Below are 26,124 nucleotides of genomic sequence, written 5' to 3'. Positions count from 1 at the left end.
ATGCGATACTAATCCCAGTGATAATGCACAGAATGTAGAAACCATCAAAACTTTGGAAGACTTCGTCTGCATTTGAGTGACAGTAATAGGAAAAAGTGGCCAAATTTCTTAAAACTGACTGTAGGCAGTAAGTAATTAATCACGACTTAACATAAACTTATTTGGTGAATAGATCGAGGAGGGTGTATTAGTTATTGTAACAACAGAATGCAAAAATGCATTGAGGTTTGACAAACTCACTAAACCATTTTTTATATCTCATTAGCTACAACTGATGACATTTCCTTTATTCCAACCCTTTGTCTGGACAACCGATGACTAATTTGTTCTCTGTGTTCGACAACTGGTGACAGTAATTTCTTTTGTCACATGTCACCAGTTAGGAGGCCTAGACATGCCCACATACATACACCTACACATACACACACCGTCATGACTGCATAGCTTTCTTTTCTCATGGAAACCAATAATGCTTCAATCGCTGCTTCCAAGCTAGTGATGCACCATTACCTTCATACACTTATCTATGATGAGTTAGCTCTCTGTGTTGTATCAACATATATGTATTCTCTCTCTGCAGAGGAAGTATGGCACTTGTCCTCATGGTGGCTATGGTCTTGGCCTTGAGCGTTTTCTGACATGGCTGCTAAACAGATACCACATCCGTGAAGTTTGCTTCTATCCTCGTTTCCTGGAGAGATGTACTCCTTAAGCATACACATTTCATTTCTCATATATTTTCCTTTTCATCTTTAATGTTTTGAATCATGCAAAGACTTCTTCTTCTTCTTCTTCTTGTTCTTCTTCTTGGGATAGAGATGGCAGCATTGGTTGGTAGTTTTAGTTTTTCTTTAATACATGGAATTGCTACATTTTGAAAGATGTTTCCTTCTTAATAATGTGTGTCCTCACAAGTAATGCAGTTGATATGTTTGTCCCTCTTTAATACATTCAAGGCAAAAGTTTAAGAGAAATGCAAATACAGAAGTGTTGAATATCACAGATGGATGTTTTTGGTACCCAATAATGAGTACTGGATTTTCTACTAATTTTGTTTGTCAGTGAAAGGACATTTGAAAATCTGAAGTCCTTTAACAAGTCCTGCTTTGGTTTGTTCCATACTTGATATGTAGGTACTAGGTACCCATGAAGCTTGCTTAGTGTGACAGACATTTGTTTCAAATATCTGTTGCTCTTATGTTGAGCATCTGATCAAACTCGCAAAGAGGGTGAAAGATAATTTCTATGATGTAATGGTTTATGGTGACCTCTTACTTCATTAAAGTGGATGAGTTAGTAACACTAGTGCAGCTAATGTCATAGCAAGTGTCTATCTGTTTGTCATCAGTTCAAATGCTATTGCTCATAGACTTTTTGCTTGATCCCATCAAAAGTTGTCCAATTTGTTGCCCATGTTAGTGGCCTCATGAATGTTTATACAAAATATAGGTTGAAGATGATTTGAGGTCATGGCAGGCCCAAACATGAAAATCCTTTAAATCCTTCTCTTCCAAGGGTTTCTTCTGAGCTGGATGATAACTGGTGGCAGTGGATGGTTAGTGAGGGGCTCAAAGGGTGTAAACCGGTAATAAGTCAAAGGTCGTTTGAGGTCATAGTTAACTGAATTTCCTTCTAACATAATCTTTGTATGGCGTTGACCAAAGTTGGTAGGAAGTTGATAGTAGGGTAAAAGAAAGTGCACAGGAATATAAGGTCATTTAGAAGTTATTAGTGGCCAAAGAGATGGAATGTTCAAACCTGCTCTCTTCTAGAAGCTTGCTTAGATTCACGGTAACCTTGGATTAAACAATGCAGTCGGTGAAGTGACACAATTTAGCAAAAACAGTATAGAATATACTTTAGAGATGATCATGACTATGTAATGGAAGTGGTTGCAGTACATTTCAACCTCCTGAGTCGGTCTTTGCACCTTTTCTTTAACAGATAGTCTTATCTGCATTTATTTGGGTGTTATGGGTTATCATAGTGTAGGTGGCATAGCTTATCAGTTAGTTTGACCCAGGTGTCAAACTGTATTATTGGTTTGATAATTTATGTGTAAAAGATATTAATTATCAGTACCCCTTTTGGAAAATTGGCTCCAGCCACATTTCGCCATGTGTTTTAGGGAAAGACTGATTGATGTGTTTCTGGCAAGGCAAGGCAATGAAATATTTAGCCTGACCTACCAGTTGAAATGTATTGTTTCTTTGCTGGATGTTTGGGTAATTTATTGACATCACGTTGGAAGTGAAGCCAAGCTCATGTCAGTTCAAAGAACTTGAATGAAAATGTTTCTGTTACAAAGTGAAGCCAAGCTCATGTCAGTTCAAAGAACTTGAATGAAAATGTTTCTGTTACAAAGAAATGGTATGATAGTAATACTGAAAATTTCAATGATTCACAAGAGTGTTGTGACAAGCAACAGTATTCAAATTGGTTTATTCTCAATTAAGCAGACAGACAAAATGGAATGGTTGTCTTTTTTAGTGTTTGGAACATTGATTGTACAAGTCACTTTGCAGAAGTTAAGTTGCAACAGCATTCATAAATAGTAACCAAAACTTTCACAATGAAAAAAAAAGTCATTAGGTCGTTCTATAATCTGCTGTTAAAGGTGTTGGTGTTATGTTAATAGTGTTTTGTTTAATATTGCTTGGTTAAATAGTTCAATTCAGTAAAGAAATGCCCATGGCATGAAAGTGCATTAACCTGTGTGACACACATGAAGACTCCTTATTGGATACTGGAAAGTTTTGCATACAAATTTATACATTGTAAAATCCTTATCAGATGTTCTATTCCTTTCTGCAATGGTCAAGGAAGGTAGAACTCCTTGATGTTTTGATGTAATTCGTGGAAGTTAACTATCATTCAGGTAACAGAGTGAAATCAGTTCTGGCAAGGAATGAACAGCCTGGAGGTTTGCTAGAGGAACAGCCTCTTGGATTGATTCTCTCAGATACCAACTTAAGTGGTATTGAAAGAGGTAGAGGTTGGCTTACAAGTTATCTACACACAACTAGGAGTATCAAATAGTGATGATTGATGATGTACAAGATTAGGAACAACAAATTTATTTCATGGGTGATAATATTGCTCCTGGGTTGAAAAACTGCTACAAAGTTAAAGTTGATGTTTTCTTGACTTAAACTTTATTGACTTAAACTATTGCTATTTTTTTTCTTTCGTTTACGACCTGTGTAAGCCGAATTTTCGATTGTGGACAATAAATTCAAATTCTGATTTCACAATATCAATGTAGCTAGCTTCCCAGCAATGCTTGCTGATCATCAAACTTGGCCAACAAATTGATACACATCCATATTCACACTTATTCCTTCCCAAAGTTATATTAGTTGTCTTTTAAGGTGTTGGTGGAATTGAGAGACAGGTGGTTACTTTTGCTATTAATAATGTAGACAAGCAGACTGCATATATTGTTGATAAATAGCCAAAACCAAATATATTACCATAAAATGTGGAAAGATATTGTGTTATATTCTCTTTTACTCTGGAGTAAAGGTTGCTCTTTAATTCATGTTTTTGTTAATTGAAATACAATATTGTAATGTTTGACAGCATCATGTCTGTAGCCAGTTCACCAGTTTTATGTTACAATAAACATATAAAATAGCTGAAGATATAACAAGAAATTTCTTGTAGAAGACAGATTCAATTTGCTGCCAGTTTTCTCCAGAGCACAATTTATGCAATTAGGCTATTGATATGTGTCAATTAACAATTATTTGAGATAAAATTGCATGAGGTACAGCTTCTTGATGAGAGACTAATAGTATCATTGCATGAAAACATATGAAATGGATGTGCAGAGCAATGATACTCAATTTCCTGACAGAGTGACCAGATCTCCAATACTTTTTTTCCAACTTAAGTATTAAGTTTTATAAACACTTTTGTAGTTCGTTTTCACAGAATGTAGCATGCAGTAGAACCATTCTTTTGTAACATTCTTATATTTAGACAACCAAAGTGGCATACCCAAGTAAATATGTCATCTAACAGACAACCTGAAAAAATTCGTAATAATTCACTTTTCACATCAAACGCAACCCAACACAGAATAGAATATACAAGTCATTTTTACATAAGTAATGATTTAAATAAACATTTATATATGTCAAGTCTAAACTAATTTTTCTTTCATTAATCTAATGGAATCAACTGAATCCTCATGCAACTTAGTTTTGAAAGTAAACAAGTTGAAATCCTCTTAAACTTGAATGTTTTTCAAACGAAAGAAAGACTACATCAAGACAGTTATCATAAAAAACAAAAAAATTGTTAGCCAAACTAAAAAACTATTTCCTATTATATTATATACAGTATTCTGTCATCAACAGTGCTTTCTCTTCAGAGATTCACATTAAAAACCCAAACTATTATTAACTTATGTAAAAGCAATCTCTAAAACAGCTACAGTAAGAGATACTTTTGATACACCACAATGCAGTGAAACATTTCTTTGCTTGTTGGGGGTTGTTCATCACAAACAACTATCTCAGGTAGAGATGACGGTTGGTTCTTCTGTGAAACAAACCTTGTGATATATCTCTTCACTTATCTCCTTTTATTAACGACAACTGAAATAACCATGATTGACAATATAAAACCATAGAACTATGACAAGATGTCAATCTTTTAAAAGCAGGTCTTACCCAGGTAAGTAAAACTCTTCAGTGTTATAGAAAACATTCCACTTTCATAAATTGCAGCTTATATAAAGGAAACAAGTATACCACACACCTAATGAGAAGAGTACTCTCTCACAGTAGTCACATACTTTCATTTCTCATGTCCAGATGAAGATACGTGGAAATAAATTTCAAGATCCTGTAACTTTCACTTTGATCTGCACGGAGTTTCCATTGCTTAATATTGTTAGAACCTTGAACTTCAAAGCTGCATTCTCCAATGTGGTCACACCATAACAGCAATCCTGCGAGGATATGAGTTTTAAGTGGGCAAGAGTGTAGCCGAAAATTGAGTTACCGTTGCTCTTTCTATTCCCTACATCAAATTGGGCTTTGGACCAGCCAGCTCCCATTAGGTACAAATTATACATTGACCCGAGGATCTCCAGGACACTTGTCACATTCCTGAAACATTATCTTGGTCGCATCTGCATTGCCCTGGAAAAAAGGACAAAGCCAAAAAACAAATAACAAAATAAAACTGACAGCAAAGATCACCAAGTGTGATCATCTTTTGAGGTTTACAGAAGCAGATGCTGTCACACACCATTTCCTGGGGTTTACAGAAGCAGATGCTATCACACACCATTTCCTGGGGTTTACAGAAGCAGATGCTATCACACACCATTTCCTGGGGTTTACAGAAGCAGATGCTATCACACACCATTTCCTGGGGTTTACAGAAGCAGATGCTATCACACACCATTTCCTGGGGTTTACAGAAGCAGATGCTATCACACACCATTTCCTGGGGTTTACAGAAGCAGATGCTATCACACACCATTTCCTGGGGTTTACAGAAGCAGATGCTATCACACACCATTTCCTGGGGTTTCCAGAAGCAGATGCTATCACACACCATTTCCTGGGGTTTACAGAAGCAGATGCTATCACACACCATTTCCTGGGGTTTACAGAAGCAGATGCTATCACACACCATTTCCTGGGGTTTACAGAAGCAGATGCTATCACACACCATTTCCTGGGGTTTCCAGAAGCAGATGCTATCACACACCATTTCCTGGGGTTTACAGAAGCAGATGCTATCACACACCATTTCCTTCACTTTATATATTTTCTTCACATGAAGGTTTCCTATCATGCTACGATCAATTCTTCTCTGCAATTCACAGAAATGAAACTTCTGGGAGTGTCATCATGAATCAGATTTTTTTTAAACAATCCAAACTCAAGAGCTTTTGTTTCAACAAATGCAAAGGCTTTCACACTCTATGCTTCTGTCTCGTAGATCTCCAATGATCATTAGGAAGAAGGACTAGAATTACACCCAATGCTAAACTTCAAACAACAACTGATCTTCTCACCTTAGTGCACACCATTAATTACCCTGTACACTATGTACTAAGAATCTCAGCCAACACATTGCAAAATGATCCTATACTGTCAGAGTAGCCAGAAATGACGATATAGTAGAAAGTGAAATAAACTTCCAAAAAGCTCCCTCATATTTACAGAAATGCTATTGTATTGAAATTAGTACATGCCAATGCTCAAAATATAAATATACAAACTTGTGACTAACCTGACAGTCAGAAACAGCAGCTTTCTCATCTGCCAGCTTCACTCTGTGGTACGATCTTTCATTATAACTATCTCTGGTCAGGCATCCTGTACATCATGAAGAAGATCATTCATAGGAGATCAAGATATGGATACATTGTTGATCATAGAACACTGGATTCAAGTTAAATTGACTGTGCTAACTGAGAAACTTCTTAAAACAATCCTAAACGTGTACAGTAATTGCAAACCAGAAACCAAAAACAGTTCAGACTTGAGTCTCATAATTTATTAATTTAACAGTTGGGTCAATCCTTCTGAACTTCTCATTAAATCATATATGATCTTGGAAGTCTAGCTCCCGTAGGAAAATGTACCAACCAAGGAGGGTCATGTGAGGAGCTACTAACATATTAAGTGATCAGCGTTCCATATACCACAATGTCACTATAACAGCAATTTACGGTACATTTGAGAACAATTGCTTAGGTTTGGATGATAATGATGTTGAGATTGACTTTGTCTCATGAAAGCCTGACCCTGTCTACTATTCAAACATCTACTGTCATAGTCTTATAGATTGTGTATGGCAGTCATTTCCCTCATGTACATTGTGTACTGTCCTGATATACTGCATTTGTTCCAATGCTGTTTGATTGAATACAGTAGGTGGTGCAAAAATTAAAATACTGTTTAGTGAAACATCTATGGACTTAAAACCATTAATGAGATCTGTACACTGCAGAGGGGTGACCAGGCCTACGGTATTAGGTTCTCTGCCCTACTCCTAGCATAACCGCTCCACAGATGCATGTATGTCCTGCAATTCTTATAAAACGGATTTGAAGCAAAAATATGCAATGTTCAATATTTATAGCATCATACAGCTACATTATGCTGGATTCCATATATGAATCTACATGTATGCATATACCACTAGAAACAAATAAGTTTTCATTTCCCAGCTTCACGAAATTGCGATTACTTATTCTGTACATTATTAAAGTATTAACAAAGTGAAATGTTTAGACATGTCCAGGCTTGACCAGACAGAGGGGTTAGTCAGGAGGTCAATAGTAGCCTGTGGAAATATGGAATGGCCTGAGCAATTATGAATAAAGATAAGTGTATTCTCATTTTCATACTCTCATATAAGTGAAAGTGTTGAGTACAATAAGGGACTTAATTGAATGTGTTCTCCATTGTGATGGCATGTCAGTAGTGACCACCCTAAATTGCACTTATTGTGTTTTGGGAAACACCTGAAGGTAAACCAGTAGTGAGATTTGTACATACCAACATGGTAGATTGGTTGTTAGGGATTTGGATTGTTTAACAGCTACATGACATTTGCCCTTCCTTATACAATCTCATAGGGGCAAATGGTTGGACTACTACAAATATGATCACAAATCTAATAAATCAGGCAATGAATGTTATATTTCATGACAACAAAGGGAAACAATTGTCATTTAACTAAATGGCCAATCATGGGATTAAATGGGATTAGGATAACAGACATGCACGGATTAAAGTATTCCATAATTGACACACACAGACAGATACCTTACAATGATGTTCTGAAGCATTGCTTTAAGCATTGACTGGTTAAAACGATCTGATTATTAGATACTCTCTTTGAAAACGTTTGTCCTTTTGTAGTTTAAAGCTCAAACATAACACATCATATAGATGTGTTTATAAGTGTTTACAATCTAATGCATTATATAACAGGTTTTATGCTATATGTTGAGCATCATTATTAGAGGCACTGTCATGCATATTGTAATTGCCACAATAAACTTATAATGCTACAATCAAAGGCATCAGAAAATGCAAAGAATACGAGGAAAATGCAAAGAATAAGAGGAATGTTCTCACCATTTGATGTATCAAGTGTAAGTTTAACTGTTGCTTTTGTATTCTCATCGACTTCACAAATGAACATTCCTTCGGTGTCAGGTAAAGCAGTGACAGTCAAATGGACAAGCTTGTAGTGTGGCTGGTCTGAAATAACCTGGTACTGAACAAATGGAGCAAGCATGGTCATATTGCCCTGGCATTCAGTTTCATCACATGTGACAAGCGGTTCATCAGCTTCCCCCTTCATAGACTTCATAGACCAAGTCAGCGCCACATCACCACAAAAGGGACTGGTTTTCTGTACTTCACATGTTAGCTCCACTTTTCTGTTAACACACGATGTAATGTTGGATGATGAACTTAGGATTTGAACTGTAGAGTAGAGAAAGAGGCATTCAGAGAAAATAAAAAGTGAATTGGCTAAGTGATTCCTTGCCACACTTTGCATGAGATCATTTTAATAGTAACACTGCACACAACATTTTTAAGTGTTGACCATTGCGGGATCATTTCAATAGTTGAGCCATGTAATAACCTTTGGATAGCATAGCATACTTAAAATTAAAATACTGTAAGTGATAGAGTCTGGTCCAAGCCTGGTCAGTAAAATCATAAAAAATATTAAAATTCAATATGATCATTCTCCATTTTGGTAACATTTTTAAAATATGGGATTGCAGAAGACAGTTCATGTCTAGTCTTTGTCAACATATGCTGTTCCTCTCTTCTCGATATCAGTGCAAAACGTGGATGGAATATATGTTGCTATTCGTTCCTGAGAAAGTTACATCAAATGTATCTTTCATCATTCTGGCATGTGCATTTTGCAATCTATGAGTCTCCCTATACAAGGTATGAGTATGATTCAGTGCAACCTAACCATTGTCATTTCTATTAAAAGCAAACACCTCCCATATTGATTTTTTTTAAAGTCCCAGCACAGCAAACACACTTTCTACAGTTAAAACATTCAAGCAGCTTGTGGTTGGTCCATAAATATTATAAACCAGACATCACCACTAAAAAATGGATGGTGATTGATGTTTCAGAAAAGTAAGGATTAATGTAACAATGAAAAATGAAAATTGGGTCCTTAGAGTAATACTGCTACAACATGTTGAACAGATATGTGGACAGGTCCTAGTATAAATGCTGTGTAAGAGCAACGTTCTTGTAAAAACTTTTAGTTGGCCAGGTATACAGTAATCTTACATTGTACTTTTATGTAAATGTACCCAGTAAATGCTTTAAGGAATCCTGAAGCCACATAAATTTAAATTTTCAAAAGTAGTTGATTCAATGCGGCTTGTAGTCCTAGGGATGCACACTTGAAGGTCTATGTTGACAACATTGTTTGCAAAATGCAATTTGCAGAATGTTAGTTATCAATATTAATATTCAGTCCTGTAGTACAAATGAATTAGCAGAATAAGAGATCTGCATAGTCTTCCTAGCTCTGTATATACAAACTATACAAATAGTATAACATTCACATACACAAAATATAGTTGGGTGCTATGAAGTCCATTAAGTATTTAATGAACGGGTCCCAAGAGGATCAACCAAAATTAGTCAACATATAAACAGTTCACATCACTAGTGTAATATACATGTATCAAAATACAGTTCACATCACTAGTGTAATATACATGTATCAAAATATTTCTTGTATTATAGAAGTGCCGTCACAGTTTCTCAAGCTCTTTTCGCCATTTCTTATAGATGACAGAAAACATACACAATGTTGAGGCATCTAACAGTTTCCTTCAAGTAAAGAAAGATGTGATTCACCAAGGTTATCTTTTCTATTTTCTACATTTATTAAAGTAAAAGTAAACGGCAAAGGCAAATGAATATATATAAATGAAAACGGAATGAGAAAGAAAATCCAGAACAGTGAAAAAACTTTCGGCCTACACCGGAGTTCGAACCCAGGCCTCCCGCTTTGTACGCGGACACCCTAACCACTAGGCTATGGACGCTGATTGTATGTCCAGAGGTTCAAAACTGGTAAGGAAGGTCGTAATTCCACTGTAGGCGTTTGACACCTGTATCAAACAATACTAGTTCTGTTTTGATGACATATTTTGCCTTACTCTTGAGATCAAACATGATGCTAACCAACTCGAAATCATTTGTGATTCCTAAAGCCGGATCTCGAAAGAGATACTTTGAACAGACTTTATGTTAATGAAATGGAGGTAAACAACAAAAGAATCGTAATGAGGTGCAAAATCATATATATATATATCATATATATGTATAAATACACACACATGTACATGCATACACACACACACTTTTGCATGTCCCAAGATAATTGAGAATCCAAAAAGAGAAAATTGGTCTTACCACTGCCATCATTATATTTGCTGTCTTTTGCACAAGCACAGTAACTATGTCGAAATTGTTCACACTCATCCTGACATCCTGAAGCACAATTTGCCAGCTCAATCTGGTAGAGGCCTTTTGCTGTGACTGCCAGTAGCTTTGTACCATTGTGACGTAGACCAGTCACTGGACGGCTGATATTCTACAGACAATAAAATGTTAGGTGGTTTTTACACCTGCTCCAAAGAGGGCATGGCTCTACTTAGGTGTAAAAATGGTATAGGCAAGCCTGACCAGCAACTTTTTAAAACCTGAATTGTTGTGGATTTTTACTGTGAAATGAATATAAAGTACATGTTTTAAAAGGCTTTGTGATGTTTTGTGTGCCTCTGGTTCTAGTTTCTAGCTCTACCTGGAGCATGATGCACCTACTATTTTACAAATCAGACCAAATACACTGAGCAACTATAAAATATTATGGTGAGCATTTACATTGAGCAATGAGTTTGATATTTCTTTAATGGTTATTTGGGAGTTGACATACTAACCTACTACAGCCTATACAGTCATGAACTGTACACTCTTGTGTGTAGGTAGAACATTTGCTGGTACATAAAGCTACATTTAACATTCATTGCTAGGCTGAGTTGCAGTTGGCAAGTGTGGTCAAGTCAGAAAGTTATGATTTCAAGTTTTGTTATGTATGAACAACACATCCAGTAACCCTGGTGATTGTTGTTAATGTTCTTGGATATTATGGTACGTTTGTAGACCTGTACTATGTTTAAATGTTAACAATCATAAACCCTTATGGACCAGCTCTAAGGCAGTGCATGACTACAGATGAGGTTTCTAAGCAAGCCGTAATACGGAGGATATCTGGTAACAACCTCATGTTGAAGCATTTCAATTAACATCAGACAATAGTATATGTGAGAGTATTGTATGGTGTCAGTGATAGGGACACACATGGTATTACAAATGTACATTATATTCATCACCAAACTGGAGGGATACAATGATCAATTTTAGGGAAAGAGCAAATATCAAGTTATTGTTGTTCATGTCTGGAGACAGTGATTGTGTTTACAGTCATTCTCTGTTTTTTTTTTCATTGTTCCATGTGTCACCAATCCTGCTACAAAAACAATCATTCTTAAATTAAACAGTACTTACTTCTACAGAGAACTTTACAGAAAAACAATACTTCTTCCAAACACATCAACATTTGCAACAATAAAATATTTTCAAAGAAGCCCCTGCAATCTCCAACCATAAACCCTTGAATAGGGTGTAACAAAAGGCCATTGGTAAGCACTTTTATGGTGCTTGCCTGATAGGCTGGTGCCAAGTATATGCTGGCCTGTGTAACATATAGATTCAGTCATGAACTGCACCATGTAATATTCTTTACAGTTAACTAGCACTGTAATCTTTCCCAACTTTCTTTAGAAAAAGTAACAAATTACCAATATTTCTATTTCAAAAGTTTCAACTTTTTCTGCATTACTGAAGTCAGTTTGCAGGATAGTTCCAGACTCTGTGAAATGAAAAAAGAGCAGAGAGTGAGTAAGAATGGATCTTATCCTTAACGTTTGTTCAGATTGGTTTGTCACACTTACAGACAAAAAGGTTCCCACTTGCATTGGTGTGGCAGATCTCTATGCTATATGCTACAACTAGCAGTAGTTGTAGTGACTATTCCATTATCTTATAGTGTTAAAGGATATGACTTCACAGATCTTCTATATGTATGTAATGATAACAGAAATTCTGATTTAAGTGCCCTGCAAGGCTGCAAGCAATGCTGTCTTAGCTTAATTGTTGCAGACAGTATTAAGGTTATGTGACACAGCTTTAAATATTAAATCAATGGTAGACATAATAAGAGACACAAGCACCTACATTTGGTTTCAAACATTCTTAGAAAAAGATCAATAAATGCATTATAAAAATATATCAAGTGTCTGTATATAAGGGAGAAAAGCAACAATTTCACTGAATTACTTTGAAGATAGCATTTAACACCAATCAATTTCATGTATTGAGTGACACCATGCAAAGAATCTTAAGGATATACATCATGTGTCAACTTTCTCTTGTTGTTGCAGTTTCATGTTGAAATGGAGTTGCAGAGAACTAACAGTGCAGTACTTTACAAACAAAGCAATATACAAGTAGATGCTGATGTTACCATTGCAGCTGGTTACACGTCTTACAATGCTAATTGTTTTTGCATAATCCATGGTTCTAAATATATGACACCACAATGGGGATTTTTTGTTGCACTAGTAGAAAGTTGAAATCCTTGTGTAATGTAAAACAAGAAAGATGAGTGAATTTTCATGTACTATATTTATTACATTGGGGATTGTCTACACTCAATGACAAGACTGGCTCAGAAGAACTTAATGTTATTCATATGTGTGTGCTTTATCCATTGAAAGCTTGCGTATGCGAAACTACATTATAAAAGTACACTTGTGTATTTGGGCAAACAATAACTACCATTCCAACTTATGATAGATTTGAAGGTTCCTGCATTCACAAGTTGGTAATGTCACGATCACTAACTGCATTGCAATAAATTTGATTTTTTTTTCCAGCATGACAGGATTGTTAAATATGTGTAACTTCGAAGCTCTAAAACTTCTAAACATGAAGATTAATTTATCGATACTAGTTCACAGAAGTTCTTGATGAAACATGTATTTATTGTTTGCTGACTTTCACTAGACCTAACTATTATCTGGATATTATGCATGAAGTACTATTTGCGGAACTACTAGCTGAACACTCACCTGTTCCAACAAAGGTAATATCATTATCAGAGTCTACAGCAAAGCTGTAAAAGTTCATCCCAGTAGAATATAGCAGAGGCGGATCAAATTCATCGTTGGAATGATGAAAACGGTTGTAATTTGGAACCAGGTCATCCATTAAAGTATTAGTTTCTTGGAAATCTCGGGTCTGGCTATTTAGTTCATTGACCAAGCACTGCAAAACATAAGATAATGGCATAATATTTTGATAACGGTAATACCAAAAATATGAAATTCAGTTCAGATGATTTAAGTTTGCTAGTGTGGCTGTTTAATCAACTTATATGATTACCTGCAATAGTACAATGTCACCATTTGTTGGTCAACAACTAATGAAACTGCCCAGGACCATAGCGAATCAACCCCAGACACCAAGACATGATGCTTGTACTATTAACTTGAAAAAAAAAACAGAACCAGCCACCATCTGGGTACGTTCTTGATGTCTTTAAAAACCAGAGAAGCCAATATTAGAGTTGTTAATTGCTATATAAAGGGAAATTTAAAACTGGCATTTACCTGGCTGAATCCTGAAGAACGAGGACTGTTCTATCTCCAGTTTACTCTCTGCAGTATTAATTACTACAAATTGCACCCAAAACACACTTGAATTATTTAATAATCCACTTCATAAGCAAGTTCATTTCATGTAATTAATGTAATCCCTTTTGACATGAAGATCCCACAAATGTCATCATGTTCCACTATTTACTGAAACTGATGCACAAATAAAGAAAGGTGTGCCACAGTCTCATAAGTAAAGTACTGTAATTTATGGGGAGTTTGGAACTAATTCAGCCTAGGCCTAACTACTGTATGCAAGGGTTTATAGGACAAGCTCAGACCCACAAGGAAGGACATTGGCCAGCAATTATTCATCTCAGTAGTATGATAAAATGTTCATAATGTTATATTACCTTTACATTGGATTACCATGTTCAGATGGTTCTGTGTATAAAACTTCTAATATTTGTTTTCTGTTTGCTATTATTTGTACATCACAGGAATATTTGCACTGCTGTTGGCTTAGATTATATTAGATGGTATCACACATGAAGTTTTCTGTGAGAGCTAATTACCAAGTACCTTGTCTCATCAATGAGTAAGTGAAACAACGAAAAGTCGCTAATAAATTTAGCTGGAGACGTTTGTCCATGTGATACCTATTTAAGGAATTCTATTTCATTTTGTTACAAATGTGACATTGCATAAACAAAGTCTCGGACACTTTATCTCCAAAATGTGACGGTTCATGAAACACTTCAGACATTTTATCTCATGATGTTGACTTTTTCTCTCAACATTTGTGATATTTTTCTTTTCCTCAAAACTTTTATCTCATTATTGTTAACACAACCTTCCTTGTGATATCATGTTTCCAAGATTTCACATTTTTTCCCCCTCTTTTGACCTCAAATGACCTTTGACACTACATACAGTATGGTCTCATCACCAACGGCAAGCTACACAACAAGTTTGAACTTCCTGCAACTTCTACTTCTTGAGATATTGTGCCAAAAATGTTTTCAGACTTTGACCTTTGACCAATACCAACTACAATCCCAAGCCAGTTCTACTCAAGGGAACCTACATACCAAATATGTATGTACCCCAGTTATCCTTCTACTACAACCAATTTAGATTTTTAATCTTAAAAATTCAGGAAACTTGTACTTGCAAAACGACAACAAAAGTTATTGTACCCACTTGGCCGACTGGGCAAAAAGAAAATTATTTTTATACATCCCTGTGGTATTAATTCACATTTCCTTAATTAATTTCACAGAAGTTTTGCCTTTGCAGAAGAAAATATAATATGGCCTATATTGTATAAACACACTATATTTGCGGAACATTTGGACTTCTTTTGACTCTTAATTAAGAGTGCTCTTATGTTGAACTCTCTATTGTGTTAAAATCTGCTTAGTAAAAGCTTGACCACGGCAGTGAATGTAACTGTATAGCATGGAGGGTAGTTTTGGAAACAGTGTGCACTCAAGTGTGACTCATTATTTGCTTGTGACTGTGCTCATTATAGCCATGGAGAAATCCACCGGTCCGGACTCGACGGTTAGATTTGCGAGGCTTCCCCAAAGTATTAACCAATTAAGGTACCTTTTTGACATTGATTTGATCGTTCAAGCTCACTATTGTGTTTATTGCTGAACGTCCAGATTTCCCTTTGAGGTTGTCAGATGAATAGTGGTTAGAATTGACACAGAATGCCAACTTGTGTCATCCCTAGGTCTATATGCATGATCCTTCAATGAGTTAGAGTAATGAGTTTCGTAGACCAGTGTGGTATTATAAAAGTATTTCACCATCACAAGTGTTTCTTCAAGTTCTTAGTATTATTTGCAAGTTTTTTTTTATTATTTGCAAGTTTATTTCTTATTTGCAACTGCATATAACATGACTACAAAGACAAGGAATACAAATGCGGTGGGTAATTTTTTTTTGTAATGTGGACAATCAGTTTGTGTATGTCCATATGTACGTACGTTATAAAAGATGGTATTACACTTAAAAGTCGGTTTAAGAAATCAAAACCAGCCAGTTTTAACTTAAGCCAAAACTGTGCAGCCTTAATAACACACTGTATATATAGAAGATTAACACGAATTATAAGTGGAACGGTGAACAGATCCAGACATGACAGTCTTGTCCAGAAAGATGGGATGATACTCATAAAGGAAAATTAGAATAAACAAAGTCGTGAACAAAACCATTTGAATAGGACAGAAAGTGAATGATCTAAACAGAGAACTAGAGTCAATACATTTACTGTGGACAAACCTTTTCAAATTTGTTATCATAGGCTGGCCGTTCAACAGGTCCTGGCAGCTTGTTTGCTTCTTTCCCCTTGAACTTTGATGTCGCAAATACAGTTTTAATGTCCGTCAAACGGTAAGAACACACTGCAGAAGAGGCTGGACCATGGCTATGAGAAAAGAATGACAATATGGATGATAGGAGAAGGAGAAGGAGGGGGTGGTAGACCAGAATGGGCCAGTCACCAGTAGAGGCAGTGCTAAAAAGCTACCAGGTGCTCTACATATGGTAGACTGAGAATGCAGTTGTTGTGGGGAGCCAGGTAAGTGAATAAGTAAAGTAAATACATTTTTTATGTCCTCCAAATGGTAACAACAAAATATCACTTTCTGATGTACATAAATACCAACAGGAAGTACAAGAATAGTTCAATGTGTTGTTCCACTCAACATAGAATTTCCTATTGGTTCTGTGGATTGATGATTTTGAGAACCATGTGGTTCCTGTATAATTAAAGAGTTCATTTTTTTAGGTAATTCCTTAGGCTGTGAATTTTCAAATTTCTGCTGTAATCATGGTGGCAAAATGCCAGAAGTGACGAATCAGAATATGTGGTTGCTCAACTTTTAGCATACAGGTAATATTAAACAGAGCAAAACAAGGGGCAAGCACAGTTAGGCAAATAACATTAAGAATGTCAATTTATAAATGAATCTAGTAGTGATTCAATACTATAATTATACAACCCAAGAGCAACAGTTCTACTTGTATTTCACACAACTAATTTAAAAAGCAGATACATATAATGATGTCTTCTTGATGAAATAAGTTTGAATATCTGGATTGCAATAACACCTTTGCATAACATCCTACATGCAAATTAGATCAGGTTTTTCAGCTGCTGTAGTGTTGATCCAGGTCACCTGCTTATGATCCACACACCACACATCTTAGTTTTGGTGGTTTAACATCACTTGTGACAATTACTCAAACAATCTTCATACATACTTTGCTCAGGTCTATATTTGCCAAGCAACAAAAAGTGCTACAATCCAACCGATTGCTGTCACAAAAACTTCATAAAGAATGGAAAATCTTTCCAGTTCTTATCCAAATTTAAAAAAAAAAGGACCCGTAAAAAAATAATGGACTAACACAAACAGAACACAAAATGCATTGAGGTTTTCCAGGACATAATTTATTAACTTTCTAAAGAATCCAGCAGGTAAAGCATTTGAAGATTTACTGCTTCAGATATTGTATCATGCCCCTACTGACAGATGACTTGCACTACGTAGATAGCACTTTTTGTACTGACTATGTGGGCACCTACATACTACCTATGAAATCCATTTCTGCTTGAGATATCATGTTTTCAAGCTTTAACATATTTACCTTTTGGCCTCAATTTTTTTTAAAACAGAACACTTCTTGTCATTGATAATGGCATCCACATACTAAGTATGAGATCCTTCCATGTTTAACCCTTAAGACAAGATGTTCGTAGGTTTTTACAATTTTACAATATATGGGAGATGCATATTCAAAGTATGGCATCCATCCATTTTCTTTGTTTGATGCATGTTTACATGGTTTTCACATTTTAAGCTCTGCTGACCTCAAATGACCATGATAAGTTCACTAAAACATTAGGCTTCTTGTACTGAATAAGTGGCGACCCCATAACAAGTATCAGATCTCCAGGTGTTCCTTCTTAATATATATCATCAAAACCAGCAATATGTCACAAACACATGTACAGTCACAATTGCATAGGTTTATGAATTGCCATGTCCAACGAAGTGATAGTTTCAATGGTATACAAGGATATATTTATAATTTCATTATACAAAGAGTAAAGTACTAAACACCAAGAAGGCATCTTATATTGATACTAAATGCTCATTTATAAATTAAGTGTAAGCAAAGAGTCAAATTGTTCACTCACGGAGTAGTTGTGAACACTGCATAGAAAATGACATCGTTATTACGCTCCTCAACAATGACATCCTCTGGATAAAAAAAGATAATATAATGAAAGGCAAAGATATACAGCTTATCAGATAGGATAAAATTTTTGCTTCATGTAAAGTTATTAAATCATTATTAAATTTGAATTTATTATTAAACAGTATGTAATAATGTGTAATACATTGAAAAGGTTCAAAGTTCACTGCAAAAGGTACTTACGGATGTGGTCGAAATAGAATGGATATTCTCCTTGCAGGGAGCAATTTAGTCTAACTTTAAAGAATGTCTGAAATTCCTTATTGTGCCCTGTGTCATTCTACAAAGAAAATGAAAACAATCAGTATGAACATGCAGCCTAATGAATTTATCACAGGCAGACTGTCAGGCTTAGAGTGATTACAAACTAAACAGCTATAGCCTACTCATTTTGTAAAAGATTTATGACATCAAAAACATTCCAAGTCACTAATGCATTGCCATCTTATAGCCCTATTGTTGCATCCCAAAATCCTGCATAACCTATGTATAAAAGACATGCTATCTCCAATGAACATTTGTGGCACTAACATCAATAACAACAGTAAGTCTGTTACATGCTGATATAAAATTTATTAAGTTGTTTTTATCTGTTAGCAGAAAATAATTTGCAGAGTTTAGTGAAACTTAGAGTTATAGGAGAACAAACCCTTTTAGTCTCCATCCTTTGAACTACATTTCCATTCTATTCTTCTCTGAATTATATGAGTAGAATAAAAGACAAGAATAGAAGTAAAAACATAGGAAGGGAACTTTAGTGCTTCGTCTTCCTATCATGGCTCGAAAATCACCAAAGAGATCCATGGAGATGGGGGGGGGGGGGGGACTTGCCCTCAATTATGGTGCATGTGCTTGGAAATTAGGAACAACAACTATCTACAACTACTACATCTTCCTGGGTTGCCTCCCCTAGATATCCATTCCGTTTGTCCTTCCCTGCCCCTATCTCCGATCACAAATAGCCTAACTTCCTACACGTCTGATAATGTTATCATTCCAGTCAAGGTCCTTTTCAAGCCTCCCCCCCCCTCCCCCTTCCCTCCCGGTTTGAATTCTTTAGACCCATACCATCATACACACACCAACTTCATGACACAGTTTCTATTTGGCTTCAGCATCGAATCAAGAACTAGAATTTCATCTAAAATCATCTACACCTAGAACTGAGCCAAGTGTATGCTAAATCTATATATAGCACAGATTTCTCACCAGACAGAGACGTCCAACCCTTGAGTAGACAAACTTGCCCTGATTGACTGCTTCTACAGCTGTCTCTCGATAGAAGAAGTACATAAATTCCCCATCCACATACGGTTTACCCACAAAATCAGGTTCTGAATAAAAAAAAACAGTATTAGTTAAGAGTAAATACATGAAATGCTCAGCTTATAGACATACTATATAAACCCAGATTCAATTTCTCTAGTCAGACTCTCAGAGCATACTATGTTCTCAGAGGAGGTCTATGAATCAATACTTGCACCTAACTTTGGTGACATCATTAAACATATCAAAGAACACCAGATCGGTCTCATGGCTGAAGATCCAATAACTTTGTGACAGAATATACAGTACTTAGGCAATGGACAAACATTAACAGCAAAGGTTTAACAGAAGCCCTGACATCACTATAAATATTGTCATGAAAGAGGACCCAATCATGTATCATACTTTCTTGAAGAAATTGAAAAAAAAATAGTGATATAGCATAGCTAGCAATAAAATATCTAGTTTTTGGAATTATCAGATATTTCAAGGACTAAAGTTACTCTTTAACTGATGAACTCCTGTAATACTTGGATATACAAAAATGGAAAGATAATAATGTTTTATATTTCAATCAAATATAATTCTCGTTCAATCACCTTCTTCTATCTGTACAAGTCTAAATATTAGGTTAAAATCAATTACTGTACTTAGTTTGCACTTAACTTAAGCTGAGATAACGGATACAATTAATTAAAAGTATCTTACTAAGTAATAGGTTTGGGGTTGGTCTGTAGACCTTCTGGTAGTGCCTTGCGAACGCTTGAGGTTCTTGGGAGATGCAAAACTGTATATTTACTGTATCCTAACAGCTCTAACAATTTCAATAGGGTTCTTGCACTCACTAAGCTGGTTCTACATACTATGTATGAAGTTTCACAAGTATGTACTTTTTGAGTTACATGGCTACACAGACACATATGAATAACTTATGGATAATGCAAGGCAAGTTTTTGTGTTCATTTCACAGTTCATGAGCACCCTGAATAGACATTGCACAAATTAACCTGGCAGAATCTGATGGGGTGACTTTAACATGGTCAATCACAACTTTCAGATAAAAGTAGAAATCAACAATGTGAAGATGTGGCACATGATTATTGATTCAGAATTAACTTAAGCAATTAGGCTGAATTTGCATTGGTCTCAATCCAAGTCAATATTTTAGAACAAGACAAAAGACGGACTTACCATTCACAAAATTTGCATTCTGGTCATCAGTGGTTGCAACTTCTTCAAGTCCATTCTCTGAAACTAAATACCTGGCAATATGTGATGGGTTAGGTCCACTCTCTATATTGTAGCCAGTGAACAAACCATTATCTGCAAAAAAGGTATGAACAAGCGATTGCAATAACTAGTAGTTTACTGTTTTGATGTACTTTGATGTTTTGTAACCTGTAGCAGACATTTAAAGGCATTGCTCACACACATTTCCATCCATATAGCAAAAGTTACAAGAGCCACACCAAAAATCACAAATCACTTGTACGAGCAAATTCTGCAAAAGAAATCTGAACCCTACTATCATACAAGACCGGACCCATTTAAAGAGTATTTCCCACCCACTGGCAAGAGAATGTTGTGTTTGTGTGCATAATCTACATACCATTTATAAAGTGTATCCAAGCTTTACCTTGGCAGTTATTGTGATTTCAATAAAACATACCAACAACAAACTTCAACCAAGCTGAAATGCTTGAGTTATCTTGTTTACAAACAAACATTCTATACGTACACTCACACAAACATCTGCACACACTATCACCATCAGATGGATTTCTTCTTTACAATCAAACAGTATCATGCTTGTACTAATTCTAAGCATGAGGTTCATCCAAGCTGGACATTTGGAGTTACTATATTAGCATATTTTGACAAATGTTGACCTCAAATGAGCTTTGACCTCCACAGGAAACAATAGGGTGTTTGTAATCAAACAGGTAGATCCGCATACTGCATATGAAGTGTATCCACTCTTTACTATTGGAGGAATCATGTTTACAAGGTTTTCAGACTCTGACCTCAAATGACCTTTGATCTCCACAAAAATAACTAGACTAGGGTGTTTGCACTGACTAGGGCAGATCTACAAACTAAGTACATATGAAGTTAAACTACTGTATATGTTTGAGTAATCACAAACATATCACACACACCACATCCTTGCCATTACAAAGAGTCCACTTAGGCAAGGAATCAGTACTGTTACACCTAGTTCGAAGCATTAGACATATATTACATGATCTCAAGGTGTCTTTGGACTAATCACATTGAGAGCATCTCATTTGATAGGTGCACTGATTCTTGTTAATATTTTCTTGCTCTGGTTGCAAATTCAACATACAAACTATCTGATCATGGGCGATCCCATCATTGTGATCAATCATGCATTTCTGGAAACTTCCATGTAGTTGATTGGGAGAACTACACAGTTTAACACAGTATAACACAGTATAACAATTGTATTGTGGCTTGATCTACAACACCAAACTCTCATTTCTTTTCCAAATGGTCCATGGCTCCATTTGGGAGATATGTCACATCGCAGACTTCAATGTACAATGAGTCAGATGATAATTGCAAATATAAAATGTTGAATGAGTGCAATGATATATTGGAAACAGGTGACATAATGATTGACAGTAATTTGCTTTTCCTGATTTATGCTATTTATTCCGAAAAGACCTTCCTTTTTATATTAAAATGACAAAATAGGCAAAAGCTAATACCATAGTAACGAGATGTGGAATTCTGGACAACACTCAACTGCACTTTACGACGAGCTGAAAAGTTTCCAGTGATATGATAGGTTTTATCCTCCTCCAACTGTGAAAATAACAATCACCAGTATTAACATGATGCTTTCTTATTGGATATGTTGTAGTATTCAACTATTCATAATCCACCAACACTCATCCAATTCATTCTTCATATCATTCGAAAAGTAAAACAATAAATATACTTAGAAAGAAAGAGTGTTTAAATAACAAACTAATAAAAAGCTTTCACCGCATGTTCAAGGCCTAATGGTAGTTCTTTAGCAAATGGTTAATCTCTTCAAGTAGCACTTCAAGACTTTCGTTGCGTTCATGATGAGCTCTAAATCCTGTAACTTTATGTCAATCCTCTTCACTTTTCCTTCAAATAATACACTCCTAGTGAACTCGACTGTACATGAGTTGAGGAGTAACTGTAATATACTTTTTGCTTGTGCCAAAGTAAGATAATATTACTCTGTCACATGTACTCTTAACACAGAGAGAATAACAAGCTACAAGAAGACTATAAAATGTTGTTGTTATGATTTCTGGAATTAATTTATATAAAGGAATTTGAAAAAATCATTTACAATGCTGACAATAAATATCATGGTTATTTATCACAACCTAGGTAGCCAAGCTTAACAATAAACCTTCTGGCATGAGGAGTGTGAATAAGACTACCTGACGTTAAAGTAAACTGTGTATTCCTCTACCTTGTTAACTATCCTAAACTATAATCATGTAAAGCAACAACAAACCAAGCAGATATCTTACAGAGCGTTCAATATGTTCATCATAATTCATAGTAGCTTCAATCTGTCTATAGTTCTTCTTAAGTGGAACAGGACCAAACATGTGACTTCAACATATCCAGTTGGACACACTGCACATAAATCCACTAAACATGACTGCACAGCTTTTAATTCTCAAGTTAATTTTCTTGTCTAACATATATACATGTACGGTTTAATCACACGAAACCGACAAACAGAATGTTCCATTAAAGAAAATAGCAAACAAATCACACAGCTAACATTAACTGATTCACATTGAATATCATGGATGATGGAAAATATCAACCTACTGAACTTCCCATAGAATTACAGGTAGCCCAAAGAAAAACATTTTCATAGTCAGCACAACGATACCTTCTGCTTCTTTCTTGTTTGTAGACTTTGGGACTTTTCACTTCTGATATACAGATATCAGTAACCACACTGTCAATTGACTAGGACTAGTTGTGTTACAGTAAGGTATAACTTCTTAACCATTAACCTGCCATTTCTATAATCAAATAAGTTAAGTCAAATAAGTTAGCTAGGCTTTATGATACAGTTCAACATGGCTACTAATGTATATCTTTGAGAAACTGGGTATTTCATCGTTAAATGAGATGATGAAGACACCAATTTGGAAGTGCTACTGTTTCACCAAGATGTATTTTAGTTGTATCTCTCATAACAGATTGTGTATTTTTGAACACTGTAAATAATGTATCTCATCACTTCATAATTAATCCAATCTGTAAACCAGTATGCAAAGATACATTGCTGTTTCTATGATCGAATTTGGTAAATCCATTAGAAACTATTGACTGTTCTAGTCAGCATTTTAATTAAAAGCTCAATTTGACTTAAATTTTTACAATGATAAATTCAACGCCAAAAGATCATAGTCAAGACTACAAGCATAGTCGAGACATTGTCGAGACATAGTACATATAGCATAGACATAGCCGAGACTACAGGCCTAGAATTTCACAACTTTAGCCACTTGCTAAAAATGAGTACTTGTGCATGAAAGGTCAAATTCCCTCTTGTGTTTTCCTAAAATGAATTGTACAAAAAGCAACATTAAGTTCCCACTTCTTTTTGTAAATGAAAGCCCTGAGTTTTATTGATTCACATATATATTCCATTATATACTGTATATATTCCAAGATTGTCTGTTTACAGACGAGTTGTTAACAATGGATGTTTACTAATTACCTTGGCTTCTTCCTACATGCAGTGGAGAACGTTATAATCTGATAAGAATTAGTCGTTGCTTTTGTTTAGAAACCGTCCACTTCTTATACAGATTGGTCTGTTCCATTTTGTTACTGTATTTCCAACTCGTCTGAAATCCGTCAAACTTGTCTTTTTATTTGCTACCCGTCCGTGTCCAGTGGATGGTACTATATCTAACAAGTCACCTTTGCTACACCAAAGCATACAAGCAGGTACAGTGAGGCCACTGTACTACTACACTGAATCATCTTTATTGAGCACATAGAAATAAATATCTCAATCAAAGTTTAAACAATCAATATCAGAACAGTTTTGACATAACAAATGAACAAGATATCGCCAAAATAACGACATGAGAGAAGAGTAGATGTATTGTTGTTACCACTCATTCTTGAATGAGAAGACATTGCTGGTTATTGAGCTGTAACTGTTGCAGTCAGTGGTCAGAGTTATTAGTCTTATCACTAGTGTTTACCACATACAAAATAAATGAAAACATTAACATAAATGAAAAACATTTGTATTTAATCTTGTCAGCTCACCTTGACATAGTGACAATATGGTTCCAGGCTATTTGTACCACAAAATAAGAAGTCAGTGCTGTTTATCCTTTCAGCAACTCGGATGTAATGCTGACATATTTTGTCGGCATCCTATGTAAATGGAAAAAAGCAAATATCCAAGTTGGTTGAGATAGCATTAAATACATACCAATTGTAGTATCTACACAGTGTTCTTATATTTTACATATTTATTGAAATGCCTTCCCTATCCATTTCTTTCATCTACAGAACTGAGTGTGACTCTGATGAAATAAAATACAAGGCAATGTGGCACCTGACTGGTACCCTTCCAGCAAATGAATGGTAATAACTATCACTAAAGAAGACTTGTTAGTTTTACAAACATTATTCAAGATGGATATTGTCAGGTATAAGGAGCAGCTGCCTAGCAATTTTACATTTAGCTCTTAACATTCATGAAGCCACTACAGGTCTTGTCTATAAGACACTATTCCATTTCACATTTTAGTGTTGACAACAACAAACTGTAGTCCAATAGACATTCAGTGCTCAGAGAATGAAAACAAACATCTACAGCTAGAAAAAGACAAGGTAAATGCTCAACTTCCTTCTTTTCTAACATTAATTTCACACAGATATAAAGGAGTCTACAAAGTTATAAGCAAATGTCCTTTAACACTTCTGCTATAACATGTGAGTACACAAATATACATGTACAAAATGCAGGGTAGAGTTAAGATTCACAAAGTAGATCCACAAGTCAGAATACTATTTTAATTTGGCACATTTATGTTATGGTCCTGTATTGCAAGGTCTGTTAAACCAGTACACAGAATTATATTATATGTTCTAAAAACAACCAACACACCAAAATCTGAGTAGCAGGCCAGAGTATGATTCCAATTGTTTGTGGAAATTAACATAATGTCTGTTTAGCATGGATGATAGGGGAGGTATGTCCTGGGTTCTTAAAATGCTGCTATGTCAAGGTTGATGTTGCCCAAGCTTCTAGCTGCTTAGCAATGTTTTACAACCCATTAAGTTTTTGGCAACGTTTGATGATTTTGTTTCCCCTCCCATTTCCCCCTGCTAATCAAATTATGGTTGTATTCATCAACAACCATCATTTCATGCCGTAACAATAGGAATTGCTATTAAACAGCACTGGAAGTATTGTGCAGTTATTCAACCAGCCCATCTTTGTGCAGCATTGTTGCATAAACATAAAAGAATCTCACTTAAAAAATATCTGATGAGCAATTTCTACTCAGGTGTCAATTACAAGGTAATCACTTGTCAACTTTATACAGCGTCTTTATAGCTTTGCCAAGTACGCACCTTTCAAGTTCCAATTTGTTCAATCAAGTATGCTGTAACTCCAGGCCTACATAATAATTGCATCCAGTTAATGCTTAGGAGAAGTTTAATGGTTCATGCAATCGTAAGAATCAACACACACACAAACATGGTGAAGAAAAGATTGCCTGGTAGAAAGAAATTGCTGCACCATAAAAGTTATTTATGAACTT

General features: G+C 35.5%; 2 protein-coding genes across 3 annotated transcripts in view; one reads left to right on the top strand and one right to left on the bottom strand.

The window, feature by feature from the left end:
* Positions 1 to 3,488, top strand: part of LOC139979148 (asparagine--tRNA ligase, cytoplasmic-like) — a 29,112-nt gene extending 25,624 nt beyond the window's left edge. The window contains exon 20 of the mRNA XM_071989852.1: positions 581 to 3,488. Within this exon, the coding sequence (XP_071845953.1) occupies positions 581 to 712 (132 nt within the window). The 3' untranslated portion in view covers positions 713 to 3,488. The remainder of the gene's footprint in view (positions 1 to 580) is intronic.
* A 1,009-nt stretch (positions 3,489 to 4,497) lies between these two features.
* LOC139979147 (semaphorin-1A-like) overlaps positions 4,498 to 26,124 on the bottom strand; it is a 29,815-nt gene continuing 8,188 nt past the window's right edge. For both annotated transcript variants that reach the window (XM_071989850.1, XM_071989851.1), the window contains exons 5-17: positions 24,614 to 24,724; positions 22,030 to 22,126; positions 20,489 to 20,620; positions 19,241 to 19,365; positions 18,215 to 18,311; positions 17,973 to 18,036; positions 16,049 to 16,193; positions 13,232 to 13,427; positions 11,900 to 11,970; positions 10,452 to 10,632; positions 8,118 to 8,471; positions 6,259 to 6,344; positions 4,498 to 5,153 (exon numbers count right to left, since the gene is read on the bottom strand). In XM_071989850.1, the coding sequence (XP_071845951.1) occupies positions 5,079 to 5,153; positions 6,259 to 6,344; positions 8,118 to 8,471; positions 10,452 to 10,632; positions 11,900 to 11,970; positions 13,232 to 13,427; positions 16,049 to 16,193; positions 17,973 to 18,036; positions 18,215 to 18,311; positions 19,241 to 19,365; positions 20,489 to 20,620; positions 22,030 to 22,126; positions 24,614 to 24,724 (1,734 nt within the window). In that variant the 3' untranslated portion in view covers positions 4,498 to 5,078. The remainder of the gene's footprint in view (positions 5,154 to 6,258; positions 6,345 to 8,117; positions 8,472 to 10,451; positions 10,633 to 11,899; positions 11,971 to 13,231; positions 13,428 to 16,048; positions 16,194 to 17,972; positions 18,037 to 18,214; positions 18,312 to 19,240; positions 19,366 to 20,488; positions 20,621 to 22,029; positions 22,127 to 24,613; positions 24,725 to 26,124) is intronic.

Source organism: Apostichopus japonicus, chromosome 13 (genome assembly GCF_037975245.1).
Source record: "Apostichopus japonicus isolate 1M-3 chromosome 13, ASM3797524v1, whole genome shotgun sequence".
NCBI lineage: Eukaryota > Metazoa > Echinodermata > Holothuroidea > Aspidochirotida > Stichopodidae > Apostichopus > Apostichopus japonicus.
This window is presented reverse-complemented; position numbering and strand designations above follow the sequence as displayed.